Here is a 21,862-nt window from a genome sequence, read left to right as displayed (position 1 = left end):
TTAATTGTACATAAAGCTTCAGCCTTTACAAATCTTTGGCTGAGAGTAGTTAATTGGGAAAAGGAGTGAATGCATGTCATTAAGAACGCATTCTGCTAGGGGATGGGGTAACACTTTTATCTGAGCTGAGAATGCAAGTAGTCTCATTTGTTTAGTAATAAAATAATTCCCCCCTCCCCAAGATCGGACATAAAAAAATCTGTAATATCATCTAGTTTATACATAATCTTATATTATTTCAGATAAACTGTAATTAAATTTAGCTTTCGTTACCAAGTCTGTAACTATAGTGTGGGATATTAGTAGCTGTATCACGATCAATGGAACTGGAGTCTGAGAGCCCATTTCCCTTGGATGAGCTGTTATGAACTAGACACCAGGGTGAACAGGAAATGGCTGGAAGCAACTCAGGCACATGGACAGAGCAGTGGACAGTGGACAAAATTACACTAGTTCAATTTCATTTGCATTCAGCTTCACTCTTTACTGATGAAACTTGGTGGCAGCATCTGATCTGTAAGCTTTCTGCAGTGCAGAAACTGGCTGTGTGAGCCATGGAACTCAGTCTGAAGCCCCTCGGAACCCTGGATTTTGAAGATACAAACCTAGCCCAGTGATTGACCTAGGGAGGAGTTCAAGTGTACACGGACCTGATTGTATAGGGGCATGACAATAGCCAGAAAGTGTAACTAGTATTTTACCTTATTGGAGAGCATGGCAGAAAGATCTGTAGCACTCTGAAGCTCACCAGTGCCTCAAGCCCTAGATCTGGAGATGTATTACACCCCAAAGCAGAACAAAATTGTGGCATGACACAGGTTTTTTACTAGAGACCATTCTGAAGGGGAGGGAATAGACCTCTGTGTTACCGCCTTATACATACTGGCTGCTACATGCTGGTATGTATAAGGCATTTTGAGGACTTTGCAGACTCCCTGATTCAGGACAGGATAGTCTGTGGGACTTGAGATCACCACCTGTGGGAACGGCTACCCCAGGAAGGCAATCTCTCATTAGACAGATGCGTAGACATGCGGTGTGCAGTAAAAGGCTCAAGAGAAATGATGAAAGCCCTAGGATGCAGAAGGGACCCTAGCTCCCAGAACTACATGCAGTAAGACAATAACACAGGAGAGCAGTAGCCAGGGTTCCAGACTCTGAGACAAACACATTTAATATGAGAGACAATATGAGTGGGTAAAGGAGAAGTGGCCTGCACTAGGACAGCATTGCAAAAAATGTGGCAAGTTGAACCATTTTAGCAGGGTGTGAAAGAGATGGGAAAGGTCCCAGAAAGATTCAGTCAGCATTGTACAAGAGTGGGAGGACACATCAGACAGCCATGATGATATCATGACTGTCTTCTTGAGTCCCAGAATGTATCAGGTTCAGGCTGTTGGAACAGGAAAGCAACAAGGGACAATATTAAACTCCATGAATGCAGCAGTGTTAATAGGGAAACACCCAGTGCAATTTCAGTTAGACAGTGGGGACTCCTGCAGTGTTTTGGACTTGAATATCCCCATTACAAAGAGCTGTATAACACATATATTTGATATCCTCTAAACTGGGAAATCATGTTAGGGGAAATGTGTAAATGGATTTAAGATTAAATTGTATGTTAGTTTTCCTTAACGAGAGCATTCCACTTTAAAGCTAATCATACTTTTCTTCAGTCTGCAGTGCACACAGACACACCACTTTTCTTTTTTGGTTCTCTACGGGTACCTTTTTTAAATTTTCTGCAGAGTGATCAGTGTTTGTATATGGTATTCATTACAGATAGATTAACTTTTACGTAATCAATAAAAACACGTACAGAACACATTGGTACCTAATTATGAAGGAACATGTTCAAAATCACTGCAGCACATAGATCTACTGTACACCTGTATAAACAATCATAGTGTTTTGAAGTATGTACAGGTCTGTGAAATATGGTTGTTAATATAAATCTTTAAATCAGTCCTCAAAATATGTGCAGTGTATTGAAATGAATAAGAATCACGTGAATGAAAAGAAGTATAAGTTTTGCTCTTTCAGGCTTGAGTCACTGCATTATCAAAAACACTATGTACTGCGGCTATATGATACTATGGTTCAGCAAGGGACATTGAAATTATGCTATTTTGGGTTCTGTATTGAAAAAATATACGTAAAATAGCACTTATATTCCACCATTACAATTTGGCTGTGATGGTATATAAAATGTTTGGCAGAAAGAACCCTGAATGTGTTAACTTTATATATGAAAAAAAGTAGCCGAAGTATTAAAATACTTCTAACTTTAACTTGCAGTCTCCCTTTGAATAATAAGATACGGTTTTAAGATGAAGGCAAGCATGCCACAACTTTATTAAGAATCACAACTGGGGACATATGAGTTAGGTACCCAGCTTCCATTCAGTTTCAGTGTGAGCTGGGCACTTAATTCTTCTTTGTAACTTGGAAAATATTGTCCATTATAACTAAACATGTAGTGAGTTATTTGCCTTCTGAATGCTCTCTAGTCTTACCCTAGAATGATCCCTTTACATGGTCTCTGGATGTTTTTTTAGGATTACCATTTTAAGGACCCAAGCCTCAAGTTCCCGTGCTTTGATTCACACCCTGTGCCCAGCAGTTCCATTAATCCCCTGCACAAGAACTAGGATGAGCTCTCAGTGTTGTCTGCCCTTCAGCAGAAGTCCGTATTTTCTACTGCTTCCTAAGTCTGTGTCTAGACCTTGAAGACCTAAGAACTGCTTCTTCCCAAGTATCCAGATGGACACTGCTGATAAATTTCCTAGCCATCTGTGCAGTAGTACGTGTACAGTAGCAACCAGCTATTAAAAGATAGAACTTTTTTATATGAAAAAGAAATATCATTATCCTTTAAAGCACAAAACCCCTGTAGAATACAAGAAAAGAAGATTCAGATATGCATTCTGGTAAATGAGTTAGTGCTTGGCTGTATGATGTATATGATCATGACTCTGTCAATGCCATTTTGGGGTAATTGTGTAATTAGGGGTCTGGCAGGTAAAAGACATTGCTGTGCTACCTCTGTGTCACTTATTATTTAAATAACACCTCTGTGCTTAGCACTGTACAAGATGGTCTTGTCACCCTATGGAATTTAGTCTAAATGGCAGTTTCTCATCAGTAGGAAACTATGCAACTGTATAGAAGTGGATGAGTTGAAGAAAGACTGAGGTAGTCATTTGGTGCACTTGCATTTGGTGCAACTCTGGAGGCCAAAGTTCAAACTTTACCTTAGGTTACAGGTGAAGTGAATTTGGTGATTTCAGGCTATTTGTCTGCATCCTAAAACTGCTCCAGAATCTGCCCAATTGACCTTTTAGAAGGGGCCAGGCCTGGGTTATCAAGAATGTGCTACCTCTGTGTCACTTATTATTTAAATAACACCTCTGTGCTTAGCACTGTACAAGATGGTCTTGTCACCCTATGGAATTTAGTCTAAACAGATGATCTAAGTCTGACACAAACCACACTGGGAGTCTTGGAGACAGGCTATGTTTTAGCCCTATTTTAAAAAATAAATAATGGCAAGCTGATTAGCATTTTTTAACTCGTATGATTTAGCATTTTTAACCCACCAGTTTTTTTTAACCCTTCACTACACTTGTCTAGCCAATCATGGCCCCTGCCCTTTGAAACTAGACTGCACAATAGTTGGCTAGTCTTGGCCATCAGAAATTCCTCTGAGTGGTCATGGGCAAAGATTTAAGGATTTATGCATAAAGCAATGATTGGTAACATTCTTGTTAGGTCCATTTCCCCTTTCCTGCCCCCTGTGGTTTTGCTGCTTTGGAACACAGAGTTGGGAAACAAGTGTGGGGCCATTACTGTTCATTTGAAAATTAAAGTTAAATCTTTACTATTTGTTTTTAACAAGAGACCAGTGTTACTTTCCTGACTCACTCCCAAGGCTGGAAAATATTTTAATTTACTTTGTATTTACATTAAAACATGGCATGTTTGTAAAATTGGGAAGCGTGGCTATCTGCTTTTGGAAATTCTCTTCACATACTCAAAGTAAATGAGTTTAAAACCATTCCCCACTCTCCCCTCCACCCCCAAAATACAGTCTTCTAAAAGAATCCAAGAAAATTGTTTAAAGTTCTAACAAAATGAATTCCAGTAATATACACAGAGTTTCCTGAAGGGAGGGGAATAAAGCAGTGATTGCTGCGAGCAGAAGCACCGAAATGCCAAAAATGGCTGACACAAAAAGGGTTTCACTACATAGTTTGCAAATACTGATTATCATTTCATGTTGACTAGTTGCCGGTAAATGTGCAGAAGGAACAGTGCTTTGGTGCTTTTGTCAGTTTCATCAAAGTGATTTTGTCAGCACTGGAGCAGAACCCTTGCCACATCAGTTTGAGTGCTCATTAGGCAGCCGATTTGTCTGAACCCTCATTAAATTGATGAACTCATTTACTTATGGGTGATGACATGTTATATTATACAGGGATGTGGTTAGAGATTAGAATCAAGACTTAAGTGCTTACTATTCTCTTGTTCATATATTCCTGCAATATATTGTCACATCAGAGTTCTGTAGCATCACTAGTTTACTTCAAAAAAGCATAAAATGAGCCAAATGAGTTAAATTTGTACAGTATAAACTTAAATTTTTTAATTTTTTTTTAAAGTTTAGGAAACTTTAGCCAGCAGTTTAAAGGATTTTTAGGATTTTATCCTGCTTTCTCTTATTCCCAATTTATATCAGATTTGTACAGTTTTCACAAAACTAGACTCTGTCATGAGGTATGTAAATGGCTCTTTTATTTACATCTTATTAAGGCAGATGTTCAAGAAATAGAAAGCATCTTGAAGATCTCTCAGTTATGAGACTCATTTAAAAATAGGTGTGAAACCTTTCAAAACAGAAGATGCCTAAACGGAGCGACTTTACTTGTACCATTCTAGAAAGTGAGCAGACTGAAAAAATTACATCATTTCAGGTGATGTTTAGGATCTGTTTTAGTTACCATAATCCTCAGATTACATCTTGTGATAATTGGGCAACTTTCACTTAGGTGCCTTAATATGGATTTAGAAACTTAACCTTAAGCACCTATATCTGAAAATTTTTGGCTTTGATAGCTATTAATGTTCTGTTAAATTCAGTAGCTTTGCAATGAGTATATGGCAATTGCATGTACTGGGTTTGGAGCAGGTTGGTTTGTTTTTAAATCAGGATCCCATATTACACAGGGCGAACCAAGAAAGTGAAAATGTAGCTGTTGACACTTTCAGGTATGTTCATCAAGACGATGTCCCATAACTCTTGAGTGGCAGAATTATTGACTTCAAAGGGAGTAGCACTTGCTTATGCCAGGGCTGAATGTGGTTGCGTGGTACATACAGAGAAGTGTCAAGATGCTCGATATTCTAAGAAACACAACATTTATGGGGCAGGTACATTTTTATAAGGAAGATTTACTTAAATTGCATACATACCTGTGTTCAACATGAAAAGTAGGTAGTATTCTATGTCCATGTATAAAATCTATAATAATCATCAGTATTACAAGCATTTATTATGGTAGTAAACTATACCTAACTCCCTCCTTCATTGAAGGGAGAATTATGGTCAGAATTTGATCACCCCAAGCCACACAGAAGATGTGTAGTTAGAACCCTTAAGATTATTGAGAAAGGAAAATAATACTGGGGAACATATCTTTATAGAACAGTAGCAGTAATAGCCTTCTTAAATGATTGTGGCTATATTTGTTTAAAAGTACACAAGTTTTACCTGAAGTCCTATGCTTTTCACAGTTCATTGAGTTAATGGCCAAAGCATGAGTAAACACAGGGTGAAATCCTGCCCCACCGAAGTCCATCGGAGTTTTGCCACTGACTTAAATAGTGCCGGGATTGCACTGTCATTTTTTTACTGTAAGAAACAATCAGTAATTAACAATGTCTTTCCAGCATGCATCCTTAGAATGTGGTTATTTTTGAGGATCCATAGTCCAGTTTAGTTGGATAAAGATGAATCATTGTTCATAAAGATGAGAAAAAAGTTTATGAAGAAAGTTTCCAGACTGTTGCTGGAAATTACATAATTGCCAGACCCTTTTTAGGATCACAGTTTTTTGGCAAAGTGGAATTAGCGCACTGTTAATTACTTCAAACTACAAATTAGTGACTGAAGTATTAATATATTGTGCTGCTGAATTTTCCAATATCCACCTATTCCCCCTTTTCAGTTGGTGTGACAGTTATGGACCGCTTCTCTAATGGGGCTTGCATTTGAAGATAAGCCTGCATGTAAACAAATTAACTTTTCTTAAATGGAGAGCAATTTCATCTGCAATAATGTACCAATTCATAAATTACCACAAGCATAATTTAAAAAAAAAATAAGATAATGACCCATTGTATAACACTTACTATTAGGCAGACTAGATGTCTCCGTGTTCTGGGAGATAAGGCTCTAGTATTATTATGCCCTAATAAAATGAGTTAATGTTTTAGTATCAGAGATAAAAGGACAGTTGGATATGTTTAATAACCAAACTGAGAAACACTTAATTTTAGTTGTCTGTAGCAATATAACACAAATTCCGTGGTAAAACAAATTGCACTTTTGGAATATACTTTAATGTGCATTCGACAAAGGAGAAAATGAGGTGATTGAAGTTCAATTTGTAGAATGTTATTAACCATTTCTGCATGACTAGATGAGTAAAAGGATAATGGATGAGGGTTTTATTATTGCCTTTCTGCTAAAATGAAGTGGTATAAAAGATAAGGTGATGAGATTAATGAACATAAGGAAAAGGAGTAATCAATCAAACTCCAACAGGGAGATGAGATGACAGTACTTAAGACTTGCAAACACATGTTTAAAACAAAGTGGACTCTATCAACATGGGCATTCTGTTTGGGTTTAACACTGAAAAGCAGATAGTTGCCATCTTTAGATGTTTTACTGCTGTCAGTGGGTTCCTTAGCTACAACAGTCTACGTCAGTGTTTGAGAGTTCTAAAAGCTAACATTCATACTTGCTGAAATTAATTGCTTTTTCACCATTTAATTATATTGTATTTTAAAATCCATAAATATCATTAAATCAATCAGAAATGCAAAATTTGCCAGCCAGAGATAATGTTATATCAATCAGTCAATCAGTGGCTGAAGAACTTAGAAAGGAGTGTCTGAACACATGTTAATGATACTATTTGTACTAGATACTGAAGTTGTATTACTTTACCACACTGAAAAATCCCAACCAATCAAAACAGGTAGTCCTTGAATACTGCTGGAAGAAGGGACTAATCTCTTTGTCCCTTAATCTTCATCGAGTCGTCAACAATGAGGGCTTCTGTGACAGCCACCAAACTGACTGCCCTCACTATCCCCTGCAGCCTCATTTCCACTGCACAACATCTTGTGCCAGAGATACTGATATCTTCATAGGTAAAGTCTGAAAAGTTTATAGTTGTGAACTTGTTCCTAACCCGTGCAGGGAATGATATGCTCCTCTCCCAGAAATGAGGTAGTGTTTCACTCCTCTTCCAGGTGCCATAAATACATAAACTACCTGTATATCCTGTACTTCAAACTTAAGAACAGAAGAATGGCCATTCTGGGACTGAATGCCTCCGATGAAGTGAGCTGTAGCTCACGAAAGCTTATGCTCAAATAAATTTGGTAGTCTCTAAGGTGCCACAAGTACTCCTTTTCTTTTTGCGGATACAGACTAACACAGCTGCTACTCTGAAACCTGTCATTCTGGGACAGGTTTCCGAGTAGCAGCCGTGTTAGTCTGTATCCACAAAAAGAACAGGAGTACTTGTGGCACCTTAAGCCCTTGAGGAATTCCACCGTGATTTCAACAATTTCCATCCCACCATCAACCTCACCCTAGACCAATCCACACAAGTGGTCCATTTCCTACTGACTGCTATACTAACCCACATGCCTTCAGCTTCCATCCAGGACACACCACACGATCCATTGTCTACAGCCAAGCTCTAAGATACAACCACCTTTGCTTCAGTCCCTCAGACAGAGACTAACATCTACAAGATCTCTTTCAAGCATTCTTAAAACTACACTACCCACCTGCTGAAGTGAAAAAACAGCTTGACCGAGTCAGAAGAGTATCCAGAAGTCACCTACTACAGGACAGACTCAACAAAAAAAATAACAGAATGCCACTAGCTGTCACCTTCAGCCCCCAACTAAAACCTCTCCAGCGCATCATCAAACATCTACAACCTATCTTGAAAAATGATCCCTCACTCTCACAGATCTTGAGAGACAGACCAGTCCTCACTTACAGACAGCCTCCCAACCTGAAGCAAATACTCTCTAGCAACCACACACCACACAACAAAAACACTAACCCAGGAACCTATCCTTGCAATAAAGCCCAATGCCAACTTTGTCCACATATTTATTCAAGTGACACCATCATAGGACCTAATCACATTAGCCGGGCCATCAGGGGCTCGTTCACCTGCACATCTACCAATGTAATATATGCCGTCATGTACCAGCAGTGCCCGACTGCCATGTACATTGGCCAAACCGGACAGTCTCTACGCAAAAGAATAAATGGACACAAATCTGATATCAGGAGTCATAACATTCAAAAACCGGTAGGAGAACACTTCAGTCTGTCTGGCCACTTCATAAAAGACTTAAGGGTGGCAATTTTGCAACAGAAAAGCTTCAAGAACAGACTCCAAGGGGAAACTGCTGAGCTTGAATTAATATGCAAACTAGATACCATTAACTTGGGTTTGAATAGAGACTGGGAGTGGCTGGGTCATTACACATATTGAATCTATTTCCTTAAGTATCCTCACACCTTCTCTTGTCAACTGTCTAAAAGGGCCATCTTGATTATCACTACAAAAGTTTTTTTCTCCTGCTGATAATAGCTCATCTTAATTAGCCTCTTACAACTTCTACTTTCCCTGTACGTATATATATATCTTCTTACTATATGTTCCATTCTATGCATCCAATGAAGTGGGCTGTAGCCCACGAAAACTTATGCTCTAAAAAAATTGTTAGTTTCTAAGTGCCACAAGTACTCCCATTCTGGGACAGATCATCTAGCCCAGTATCCTGTCTTCTGCAGTTGCTGGTACCAGATGCTTCAGAGGGAATGAACAGAATAGAGCAATTATCAAATGATCCATCCCCTGCCCTCCAGTCCCAGCTTCTGGCAGTTAGAGGCTTAGGGATACCCAGAGCATGGGGTTGCATCCCTGACCATGTTGGCTATCCTTTATGAACTTCTCTTATTCTTTTTTGATCCCAGTTATACTTTTGGCCTTCATTACACCCCCTGGCAACAAGTTCCACAGGTTGACTGTGTGTTGTGTGAAGATATACTTCCTTGTTTGTTTTAAAATCTGCTGCCTATTAATTTCATTGGGTGACCCTTGGTTCTTATATTATGTGAAACACTTCCCTATTCACTTCTTCCACACCAGTCACAATTTTATAGACCTCTATCATATCTCCCCTTAGTTGTCTGTTTTCCTTAGCTGAACAGTCCCGGTCTTTTTAATCTCTCCTTATATGAAAGTTTTCCGGTACACCTAATCATTTTTGTTACCCTTCTCTGTGCATTTTCCAATTCTAATATATAGTTTTTGAGATAGGGTGACCAGAATTGCACTCAGGATTCAAGTTATGGATTTAGCAAGTGGCATTATGATATTTTTTGTCTTATTATCTATCACTTTCCTAATGGTTCCTGACACTTAGTGTACAGATCTGTTCAGAGAAGTCTCCATGATGGCTCCAAGATCTCTCTTTTGAGCAGTAACATCTGATTTAGACCCCATCATTTTGTATATATAGTTGGGATTATGTTTTCCAGTGTGCATTACTTTGCATTCATCAACTCTGAATTTCATCTGACATTTTGTTGCCCAGTCAACTTGTCATGGAAGGAAATATCCTTATTATTTGAAATGACAAGAGATCACAGGTACTTAGGCGCCTTGTGGAACTTCACCCATACTTCAGTCCCAGCCTACCCCTGCATATTTGGGTCTCCAGATTCACTCTCTCATGTACACCCTATATCTTCCCAGTCTGCCACTGGACCCCAGTGCCAATTGTGCAAAATTGTACAGCAGTTTTGTGATGTGGAGAAATATACACAAGAAACCAAGATCCCAATTCTGCCGTACTGGTAGATGCAAAAGTACTCCTTGTGCAGAATTGAAATGACTTGCATGGTATTCTGTGTTGTTGCAGGCAAAGCCAAATTAAAGCAATCTGAGCCCTTTGATACACCATGAGATTGTCTATAGCTGATAGCCCCAATCCTGATGCCCTGTCCCTTACCTAGAATGGCAGTGACGGAAAGGTTTCTCCTTTCTCAGAGGTGCAGGGGCAACATGAGGTCTCCTTGTCTCTCTCAAGAGTTGCAACTGGCCCCCCTTTGTTTTTGGGCTTCCAGTGGTAGCAGACCCTTCTTACCCTCCAAGAGACAGGAGTGGTAATAAGGAGGCACCTCAGTACTTTCTCTGGCAGGCAGGCTGTATCTTCTTGGGTTGGTGGGCTGATCCCTCTACCCACTCTCTTTGTGTATACAGAATCCTTTGTTGGGGCCATGTAGGTGGCTTCTATTGCCCTCCCCCTGATTTCAAGCAGTCAGTCTCTGACTTAACCTCCCATTGAAATTCATAGGGCAGTTCATAACTTCAGAATTGTTTTTTAAGGCTGTCAGCAGTCCAAGGTAGACATTGTTACGCTTGAGTCACATTTTCAGACTCTCTTTTTTTCCAATCGCTTGGAAGACTGAAAGATGTGATTATCCCCTCATCATGTAACTCCAGAAGCTCTAGGCACAAGCCTATAGTGTCTGGGCATTAAACAGCCCGGGGAGCAAGGGTCTGCATTAGGACATCTGGTTGAAGAATCAAGGCCTATTACATTTATTTTACATCCTACAAAGGTGAAAGCCAGCAGCTGTTATATTAACCCACTGCTCCATATTGCCCTTAATTCTCTATGATTCTGTGAGATGTTTATTTTTAATATATCAAATTATTTAAGTGAATGATCCTAAAAGGAAAGCTGCTGAGCTCCTATAATGATGGGCCATAGTGAAAAACCTTAAGGTTGATAGATGTGGTCAGTTCTCTTGCTCCAGAAATATATCTACTCTTGCAGGACGTGTGATTCTTACTCAGTTCATGTATATTTGGTATCTGTGTTTCTTTAGTGACCGTAGGCACTGTATCTGGCCCCTGGTCTGGTCTCTATATGCTGCTTTGGTGGAGCTGTAAATGAGCCACCAGGGTTTGGGGAGGAGAACTTCAAATGCCTGAGCAATGTAAGGCAACATAGATAGCACTGTGTTTTCTCCCACTCTCTACAAGCCCTGGGGACAGGAAAAGAGTTAGGAGGTGTGGAATTAGTTGTAGTTCTTGATGTTACAGAGATTCTGGGCTACAGAGCAGCTCACAGCCAACCCAGACAAGATAAGTCACAGAATCCAAGCAGAGTAATCATGGCATAAGGATTCTTTTTCTCCTGCCCACCCCGCCCCACCAACCCCATCCACATGATGAGTGATGAATCATATATGGTGAGACATCACCTGTACCACCTGCATTGTCTAACTTCTCTGCTTCAAGCATTTGATGCAAAGAACTTAAGGAATTACTACTACCTAGGGATAAAGTGTACCTGAAGAGCCTTAACAGATGCATCCTGTCTCATAACCCAAGAAAGAGGGGACATTTGGTGGAAATGAAATTTGGCGCTTTCAGAACTGATAAAAGGAAATACTTTTCCCACACAAAGTGTATTTAGCCTGGAACTAATTATCCTGTGAAATCACTGAGGCCAAGAACTTAGTAAGGTTCAAAAAAGAATTGGGCATTTATATGTATTGCAAGAATATCCAGAGTTGTTATAATTAAATGTAATGATTTTGGAAGTGCTATAATACTTCAGAGCTTAAGCGAGTCTCTAACTGTTACTATTAGAGAGACCAAGTTGAGATTTAATGTGAGGGGCAGATTATCCCACATTTGCTACTACAGGGATCTTACACCTTCCTCTGAAGCAACTGGTACTAGCCACTGTTGGAGAGAAGGATACTGGACTGGATGTATCTTGGATCTGGGCCAGTAAGGGAATTCCTATGTTCCTCCTACATTAATATAATCTTGTTTGTTCATGTGCATGAGCACGCTCTCTCTCTCCTCCCTTTCCCCTCTCTTATGTCTATACAATAAGATTACAGGATTGTAACTCTCTGTGCCTCACTTGGAAGCCTAGAATATTAGTTGAGTCAGCGTGAAGCATGGAGACAGCTACAGGCAGGGTTGAGAGCTCTTGTTTCAGCATATCACCAGGTTCAGTCATCACTGGGATTTAGTCTGTTACTGGCAGATTTTTAAGTTCTCAGCCATTTTCGACTTTTTTATATTTTACGAATTACACCGGTACGACAGCGTAGGCCTCCACCTCATGTGTATGTAGATCTATAAACAAACGTTTTTCTGTGTATCTGAATCCATACATGATCATACATTTGTTCAGCTTTGGTTTTAAACATGTTTTTTCCCCTAAAGAAACAATGGTTCCTATTTTAATGTGGCAGTATCAACTGAGATCACCCAATACATTCATTTAAATACAGTTTATTCCCATTAACTATTGATTGTGTATTAAGAGATGTGTTTTAGTTAGTCTTTTTGCAGTCCTTTTAGTTTATTGCATATGTGAAGGTGGTGTAACTAATATTGTGAAAGCCGTGACAAGAACTGAAGGGAAACTTTGTTAAAGCTACATATAGTCACCATTCTTCTTCCCTGTGTATGTCGGCTAGAGATATAGTCTGAGTGGACAGACAGAAGGTCCGGTTGGGAATATCATAGTTGGTGTAGTGTGTTTTTTTTTTCCTGATGACCCGAAAGCATTGCTGCAATTTTTTTGCTGGTGACATACAGAAATGTGTTGTAGATAAGACAAATATCATTGTGTCTGAGGCAAAGACGGAGATTGCCTAGAGAACTATTTGTCCAACATAACATCCTAGAGAGCAGGCAAGAATTTCTGATTTTTTTTTAATAAAAAATTAATTTAGTGCTTGTGGTAAGTGCTGCATTGACAGCTCTAGAGACTGAAGCCTTCTATCCATGGGGGTAGAAGCAGCACCTATTTTTCCACACCTCCTGCTAATGTTGAAGAGAGACCACCTTTTAAGGGTTGCACTTAGTTGTCTCAGTAGTAGTAAATTGTTAATTAGTACTTTGCAGCTTCAAAGTTTTTGACATCTGAGTCTGAGCCAAGTGGTGGTTGTAACTTTCACACATGTTCACCGGAAGCAGATTGAGACCACAGATTTGTTTCACATATGCCACCGAACAGCTGTTGGACAGCAGCAAGTTTGGTCACTACCAATCTTGGGCTGTCTTTAAATTGGTGATGTAGAAACTGAGTGACAGGGAGCCAGTGAAAATGGAGACAGAAATTAGTATCTTTTGGCTAAGTGGCTGTAACTGTATTAAGCCTTTTATTTAAAATTTGGTACTGTTAATTCCTAAAGGCAACTTGGTCTGGCAGCAGTAAAAGGTGGAAGGCTGTAGCCATGCCAAGTAGTTATTGACCTTCTCTACCCTTCGATGTGCAAACCCTACTAATGCTCAAGTGGCACTCTGGCACATTCACTGGGGCTTTCTAAACCAAGGCCTCACGCTGGTCTTATAAGAATTTAGGGCTCCCTGAAAATCCAACTCCCTTTCTTCTTGAAGGAGCCGGATGTCTAATCTGCAACAAAGAGTTGTTACTCCAAGTCCTGACCCGGCACGGATGGGAGAACCAACTAAAACTTTGATTAATTCTCTTGTTGCTGAGAGAAATCAAACATCTTTTTCCTAGGACAAATTGTCTTAACTGTTATACCCTGCTAGCATCCAGACCTCATCCTATATTAAGATATATATGTTGAGCATTTTGTCTCCCCATATCCAAAAGGTGTACACCATCTCGATTAAGATGAAGAGACCATGGCACTCATAGATAATTACCTGGTTCTTCATTCTCTTGCCCCAGCTGAAAAGTAAAGTCTTCATGTACCAGTCTGTATCCGTTGTCTTAGTAACCGCCACTGCTCTGCTGAGAAAAGTTTGAACTGAAGGCTCTGTGTCCCATTAACAGTCACATGAAGCAGCCAATCCCTGTTTTGTTTTTTCATATCAACCTCTTCTGCCAATGGCAAGGAGTTTTACCCACTGGTCCTGCTCACTACAGACCAGCTAGGGTATGGGTCACTTATAGCCTAAAGGAATAATTCTTTACACCAGCTACTGGGTGCAGAGGAGGAGATAGGATATTGGGTGCTGACATCTGTACTAAATTTGAGGCCAACTGAGGAGCCATTGTGAGGTGCTTCAGGCCAGGAGCACCCCACTGACCTTAAGAAAAGGTTATGAATAAAATTTTCCTGTTCTAATTTTAAACACAAACAATCAAACCTATGGGTAGGTCCTGTTCATTGGGTTCCTTTCTGCTCTTAATGAAGGAACCTCTTTAGACACTCGGACCTGCATTAATTTTTCTTTTTGAGAGGGATTCAATCTCAGTAAATTCAGCTGAGTATTTCGCTACCATTTTTGAAGGCTTAAAGGTGTTTTCCACCACATCAAGCACACGTCAGCCTCTGGCAGCATATGACTTATTTATTTTTAAAGAAAGGGTTTTTATTTGTATATCCTTTACTATGCAAATTCTTCTAAATATGAGCAGGATTAGGAATAAAATCCTAACTAAGCACTCTGAATTAGTTACAGGCCAGGGGCTTTGAGGTGCATCAGGCCAGAACAAATATTATTTATTATATAGGAATTTCAGTTTGCTGTAAATCTGTACTAGCAGCTTAAAATCAAATAGTTTTACACATCTAAAACAACATCTATTTGCCGATCCATACTTCATGTATCAAAGAGTGTTCTGTGAAAATATCAATATCATTGGTTAATATAAATGAAATTAATTTTTAAAGCTCGGCTAAAGGTTGACATCTGAAAAATTGCATTACTTTGCAGAAGAGAAATTTCTGTCTTCTAGTAAAATTTCAGGTCATAAGGGCAAGTAATTTTCACAATCTTCAATGGGAACCAGTGAAATATGAACTTCATTGTCACCTAGCCCCAAAGCGATAAGATAAAATGAGCTGATACATCATTTGCTGTGGTTTTATCATCTCCTCCAGTAATTGGAAGAGAAAACATGAGAGGTTTTTTTCCCCAAACCCTCCACCACCCACAGCCAGGCTTAAACCATTTTAGTCTGATCGATACAAAGGTCACAGAGCATTTATTTATTTATTTTTAATTCTTTATGCTGGCTAAAACTGCCAAGTGGAACATTAAAGTAATGAATATGTTTAATTGAATTTGTCACCCATGAAAATTTGGAATAGAATGGTATTTCAGACTGTAGTGGGGGTAGAGGGGAGACTGCTAGAATGAAGAATTCAGCAACTGCTTGAGTAAATATTTAACAATTGATTAAAATCAACCATTTTCTTACTACTTACCCCCCATATGATTTGTTTTCTGTTTTGTTCTGGCAGTGTGTTGAATGAAACATCTAAAATGATGCCAATAAGCCCTGTGATGTTTAATAACAGTTATGCATTCTTAAATTATCATTAACATTTTTTTTTTTTGGTATTAGGTCAGCTGTATTTGGACTTTATTAAGCAAGAAGCACAGTAAGACTTTGTTTTAGTAACAAATCCTATATAACGATAAGCTACAATTATATGGCTTACTGGTGTACAAGTAGTGTAAATAGAGTATATGTGAAAATGCAGAATTTAATATTGTTAACACAGCTTAAATACTGTGATCGAGAGCCAGTTACACAGAAAATCATACATCAGTTTTTGTAAAAATCTAGCTGCTTGTAAGCTCATGACTTTCTATACAAACTTGACATAAAAAGATTAAGGTTACTATAACCATCATACTTTGGTTTGTCAGAGCAATAATTTACTATAGGTTGTCTTTTGATTGAAAACGAATAAACAGAAATGCAAACATATGTCTTTATTCTGAATGCACACAATATATGGCTATTTTAGGAATGGGTTTCAAATAGACATTTCATTTTGGAGTACAAAATATAAAAATATGAGGCAGCTGTTGAAATCAGTTATTTGGTTTTTATTTTACTTGTGGTACTTAAGCTGCCTTGCACATAAAAATGATGTAATTATTCAATTACTGTTTCAGTTCTATAACCCATTTGCAGACTTAATTACCTCTAGAGTATTCACATTTTCAAGATCAATAATACTTTATTCTAAAACTGAGTATACAATAGTCGATTGATTTGCTTAAAATTTAAAATAAAATGTTGTTCTTCTAGCCTTTAATAAAAGATTTTTTTATTATGGAGTATAATAGTAATCTTTAAAATTGTAACCATTTAATATGACCCCATGTTTTAATATAACATGGAGAGATACTGTTGTTGGACTGCTATGATGATCATCATCTATACTATAATGACTGGTATGGAGAAAGTAAATAAGGAAGTGTTATTTACTCCTTCTCATAACTTAAGAACTAGGGGTCACCAAATGAAATTAATAGGCAGCAGGTTTAAAACAAACAAAAGGAAGTATTTCTTCACACAATGCACAGTCAGCCTGTGGAAGTCCTTGCCAGAGGATATTGTGAAGGCCAAGATTATAACAGGGTTCAAAAAAAGAAATAGATAAATTCATGGAGGATAGGTCCATCAATGGCTATTAGCCAGGATGGGCAGGGATGGTGTCCCTAGCCTCTGTTTGCCAGAAGTGGAAATGGGCGACAGGGAGTGGATCACTTGATGATTACATATTCTGTTCATTCCCTCTGAGGCACCTGGCATTGGCCACTGTTGGAAGATAGGATATTGGGCTAGATGGTCTGACCTAGTATGGCCATTCTTATGTTCTTAATCTTTTAAGCAGTTATTGGGGGCAGGGAGGGGTGGAAGCTAGTTTTACGGCTTTTTGTGTTCACGTTGCAAGATGACAGAACAATGTAGGGGCAGCCACTTTACTGCTGTGAAACTTGCACATATAGATTCAATTGTAATTACAAAATCAGAGCCTAAAATGTAAATTCAAGTCAGGGGCTAATTGCCCGTTATTCTTCTGTCTTTGGTTTCTCTGGTAGTGTCCTGCACCCATGCAGAATATCATTGACTTCAGTAGGGCTGTGCAAAGGTGCACCCAAATTGATATGATTTCAGGATCAGGACCTCAGTCTATATTGTTTGACATGACTTGAGGGTATTGTACTGAGGTGAACATAAACTGGTGGTGTTTATCATAGTCATGCTATTTGTTTACATTGTATCCCTAAAGCCTATATATGGATCAGCTTGCACAGGATGTTTTTGTAACCATGGAATTTTAGAGTAATCCATCATTTAGCATAAGCGTTTTTAACTTGTCATTTAAGTTGTGTACTCTTTCTTTAATGTCTGATAAAAATATATTTATTGCCTATTCAGTCTGTTTTGAAACTCTAATGCGTTAAAGACATTAAAGGGTAAAATCCTAGAAATAGTTCTCCATTTCTTTTCTTGAGGTGGGAGATTATATCATTTGTGAGATTAAATTAGAATACACAGTCACATTAGCCTCTCTTTGTTTTAGAAGTAGTTACTCCAAAATTATTGGCAATGAATGAAAAACCTTAGAACCAGTAATAGTCGTCTTTTAAACTTAGGTTATTGTGCAACATTAAAGAAACTTTCTTTACATTAACAAAATGCTATATTATCTGGCATATGAGTGAAAGAGATATTGTGTTTTTTTAAGGGAAACGGTCTTTAATTTTCAAAAGTTATAATTATAAAATTAAAAATTTCAAAGAAAGTAAGACAGATGAAACATTTTTGCTCCCTTTTTAATAGACTACAAATTCTGACTTTTTATTTTTTTATATTTGCTTTACTGATTTCTGTAAATACTTCATATTTCTGAAATGTGAGTTATTGGTAAAATCAAATGTTCTGAGGCTGGAAATGATTGAACCAAGGAAGGGTCCTGGTTTTCATAAGACATATGTAGTAACAAACATTGAAGAAGAGTGTGTTCTCTGTATCTTTCAAACTACTAGAGTTGGTGTGATGACTGCAGAGCAATGGTAATGATGCAGTTTCCATAGCAACTGGTTCATTGGAGGGCTAGACCTTTGTCTAGGGTGCTGTCAGTATGTGTGGAGTTTCAGAGAACAGAAAGTCCCAAAGAAGGTCTGCTTCCACCTAATCCAGTTTTAATTGAACTCCAGAGACTTTGAAGTGAAGCTACAGACCAGGCAGATAGTATTCCAACAAGAAATGAAGGTCTTGCTCAGCTAGGCCTCAGCTGCTTCTCGCTCCTGATAACTATTTGTAATGAATAAAGAATTGTTACAGAGGTGCCTCGTAATGTATCTGTAGTTGAGTCTGAGTTTTTATTATAAACTTTCTGGCATAGGATTCAATAGCTTTGTCATGACTGTGAAAAGACATTAATATAAAGTATCTCTGACGCTTGTAAGTTAGCTTTTTAAATCCATTTTTTTTCATCGTTAGGTGTATTGGAAACTTTCCCATTTGATGGTTTAATTGTACACATGTTGTCATAAGTGACTCCAGTTGGGGGAAAAAAGAGTATTTAGCCTTTTAATGTGATTGAATTGTTTAGATTTCTGTTTTAACTCATAGTATCTGAGTAATTGATGTTTGACTCTAAAATATGTGTGCATACAGCAATGCTGCTTGTCATAATTATTTTTACTTTTCTTGCTTAAGCAATTTTGTGAATTGCTACCTCTGTTGGCCCCTCCTAAATATGATCTCTGAAGACATAGGTCTCGATTTGAAAATATTATTGGAAGTTTCATCTGAGTAAAGTAAAAGAGATCTTTGCCTTCGCAAGGTTTTCAGGATTGACTGCTTTGCCTCCTCAACCAATGCTACTTTTTTGTCATACTTTCTCATTGGTACTTGTTATACATGTAATGGAACAAAGCCTTACATGGTGTTTCCTGGGTACACAGCATTGTCAGTTAGCTGGGAGAGGTGAAGAAAAGGGTTAACATGGTCCCAAGTCTGCTATATCTCCAATTTCAGAAATGGTTTGGAACCATTACCGATCACCGTTACCTTTCATGTGCCTCTCAAGAATTTGATTTAAAAATAACAATTTTGGGGGATTTTTTCATTGTGAGCTGAGGGGAGGCTGGTTGAAGAGGAAACATCAGGAGACATTGTACCTTGCAAGTTCTGTGCTTCTGAGCTGTTGCTTATTAGTTTGTTTGTTTTTGTGTGCCTGTCTTGTATTTTGTTAGGTTGTAAACTCTTCAGGGCAGATACTGTGTTATGTGCTATGTTTGTATACGATGGTTGGGGTCTCTAGACACTGCTGGAATATAAATAATAATAATAATACTTGCACACATACATATGTATCCAGGTAGGTGGCCAAATTCTGTCCTTACGTGCTCACCGAAGACCGCTAATTTCATTAGACATTTTGCTCATATTTTTGCATTGAATTTGGCTTAACACTTTTAAATATTTGCAGAGGGTCTTAAAAAGTGATTTTAACATAATATATTGCGTAAGCAGAGTTGTGGTGGCACCAACTACCAGCCTTAAATTTACCTTCCTTGCTTTAGTGCATTTAAGTCCGACATAATTGTGTTAATTGAAATTATTCTGACAAATCTAAATTCAGTTTTTCTTGTTGCTTATGCTTTGTTAAACTGGGTCAGAGAAGTGCCAGTCTTGTTGTCCCTTAACACCTTCATAATTAAGCTTTGAAATGAAAAGGCAAAACTGGTGCAGCAAAGAAACAAAGTGGTTGAGGACTAAAGATAGGATTAGTTTGAATTGTGAAGGCTGACTAAGCATCTGTGTCTGTCAGCTGGGATGACAGGAATTGTAACAAGTTACTTTGACAACCGCTTACTCCATAGAGAGATTATGCCGAGTTCATTTGCAGGTTTGTGTTTAACCTTAGCTGACAAAATGATACTTAACCTCTTATACAGTGAACCTTTATACTTCCAGAATGAATGAATATTACCTTAACGATAAACATAAGGAACAATTTTTAAGGTCATTTTTTTAAAAAAAGGTATTTTTTCTTGTTTATATGTTACAACACTAAAATAAAATGTAGTTCAATCCAATGTCAAAAGTGAATGCCCTCCATAAAAATTACTATTTTTTGTCATTTAATCCTGAAATGTAACATATTTCATACAATTTCTAACAATTGCTTGGCTAGGAAAAAACACATCAAAAATTTGATCTTGAAAAACAATAAGGGCAGATTTTCAGAAGTGCTCGGCACCCACTATTGATGCCAGACATTTCAAAGAGCGTGGCTCCCATTTAGGCACCTAAATGAAGTGGCCAGTTTTTCATTGGGAGCTGTTGGTTACTGAGCACTTTGGAAAGGCTGGCCTCTAACATACTAATTACAAAAAGTCTGATCGTTGCATAAATCATCTTTTAAATCAGTTGCATAAATATAGTTCTCATATTTTACAAATTTGAAAGTGCATTATTGATGTAGTGATTGAATTAAGGTTTTGTTTTAGTTTACTCTTAAATATTACTGGAGTTGCAGATTTAACTATTTTTAGAATCTCCACATTTCCTGGATCAAATGTACTTTTGGAAAAAATGTGATGGTGTCTACATTGATAGTTTGTTTATAATGTAATGTCCTGTCTGCTTCTGAATACTTATTGGCCCTTTTTATTTTATAAGATTCTGGCTTATACAGAGGGACTCCATGGAAAATGGCTGTTCACAGAGATTCGGTCAATTTTTTCCCGACGCTATCTCCTGCAAAATACAGCATTGGAGATCTTCATGGCAAACAGAGGTAGCAAGGGATTGGAATGGAGGGATGAAGAATTTTGGTTTGACAATATGTGTTTCTATTTCACTTTTTGTTGCCTAGAATTTGCTGCTGTTTTTGTTTAATGAATATAGGCTGTGTCTTTGATTTAAAAAAATGAAATTATATGTACAAAAATGCTTCAGATTTCAAGGATAACTTTTTCCTGTATAAAGTTTTCCAGAGAGAAGTCTTGTGGGTAAAACATCATAACTCACTTTTTTTTCAATTAAGTTTTTTGCTTCTATTTAGAGTCCAAATGCTGAGTTGGCACTTTCTGTACACTTACTTTGCTTAAAGCATGTCTGTGTTCTCATCTGTTGTACTAAAACAGACTATTATTTTCCTGTGGTAGGAAAACAGTTGCTGGTTATGCAGTATTAAGGACAAGGGAATATAAGAACTGCAGTACTAAATGAGACCAGTGGCCAATATTGTCTGACATCCTGTCTTTGTCAGTGGTCAATTCCAGGTGTTTTCAAAGAAATCCCAGAATAGACAATTACGGAATAATCTGCCAGATTTAAATGTCTTAAATAAAAACAAATAATATGTTCAGTGAAACTCTGGATATTCTTCTCATGTATACAAAAATATCTAATCCTTTGCTAAATCCTACCAAGCTCATGGCCTCAATGACAGTTGTGGCAATCCGATTCACAGGTTAATTATTCATTGTGTAAAAACCCAAATCCTTTTATCAGTTTTAAATTTGTTTTTTGCGTGTCTCCTTATCCTTCTGTTATGAGGGAGGGTAAACAGTAGTACGTGATTGAATTTTTCTAAGCTAGTCATTATTTTGTATGCCTCTTTTATGTCCGTTTAATTCATCCCCTCTGTGAAGTCAATAGTTCCAGCTTTTCAGCCTCTTTTCATAAAGAGAACTCTTGATTCCTCTAATCATTTTCATCACCAGTCTCTGACACCCTCTCCTCATTTTCAGCTCCC

The 21,862-nt window shown here is 38.0% G+C and overlaps 1 protein-coding gene across 2 annotated transcripts in view; it reads left to right on the top strand.

Annotated features, from left to right (window-relative positions):
• The window catches only part of LRBA (LPS responsive beige-like anchor protein), a 560,210-nt gene that overhangs the window by 339,131 nt on the left and 199,217 nt on the right, over positions 1-21,862 (top strand). For both annotated transcript variants that reach the window (XM_084626698.1, XM_084626699.1), the window contains one exon: positions 20,782-20,899. In XM_084626698.1, coding sequence (XP_084482824.1) covers positions 20,782-20,899 — 118 coding nt within the window. The remainder of the gene's footprint in view (positions 1-20,781; positions 20,900-21,862) is intronic.

This window comes from Lepidochelys olivacea (assembly GCF_965140295.1).
Source record: "Lepidochelys olivacea isolate rLepOli2 genome assembly, chromosome: 4".
Lineage (NCBI taxonomy): Eukaryota > Metazoa > Chordata > Testudines > Cheloniidae > Lepidochelys > Lepidochelys olivacea.
Note: the sequence above shows the minus strand (reverse complement) of the source record. Positions and strands in the feature narration are given on the sequence as shown.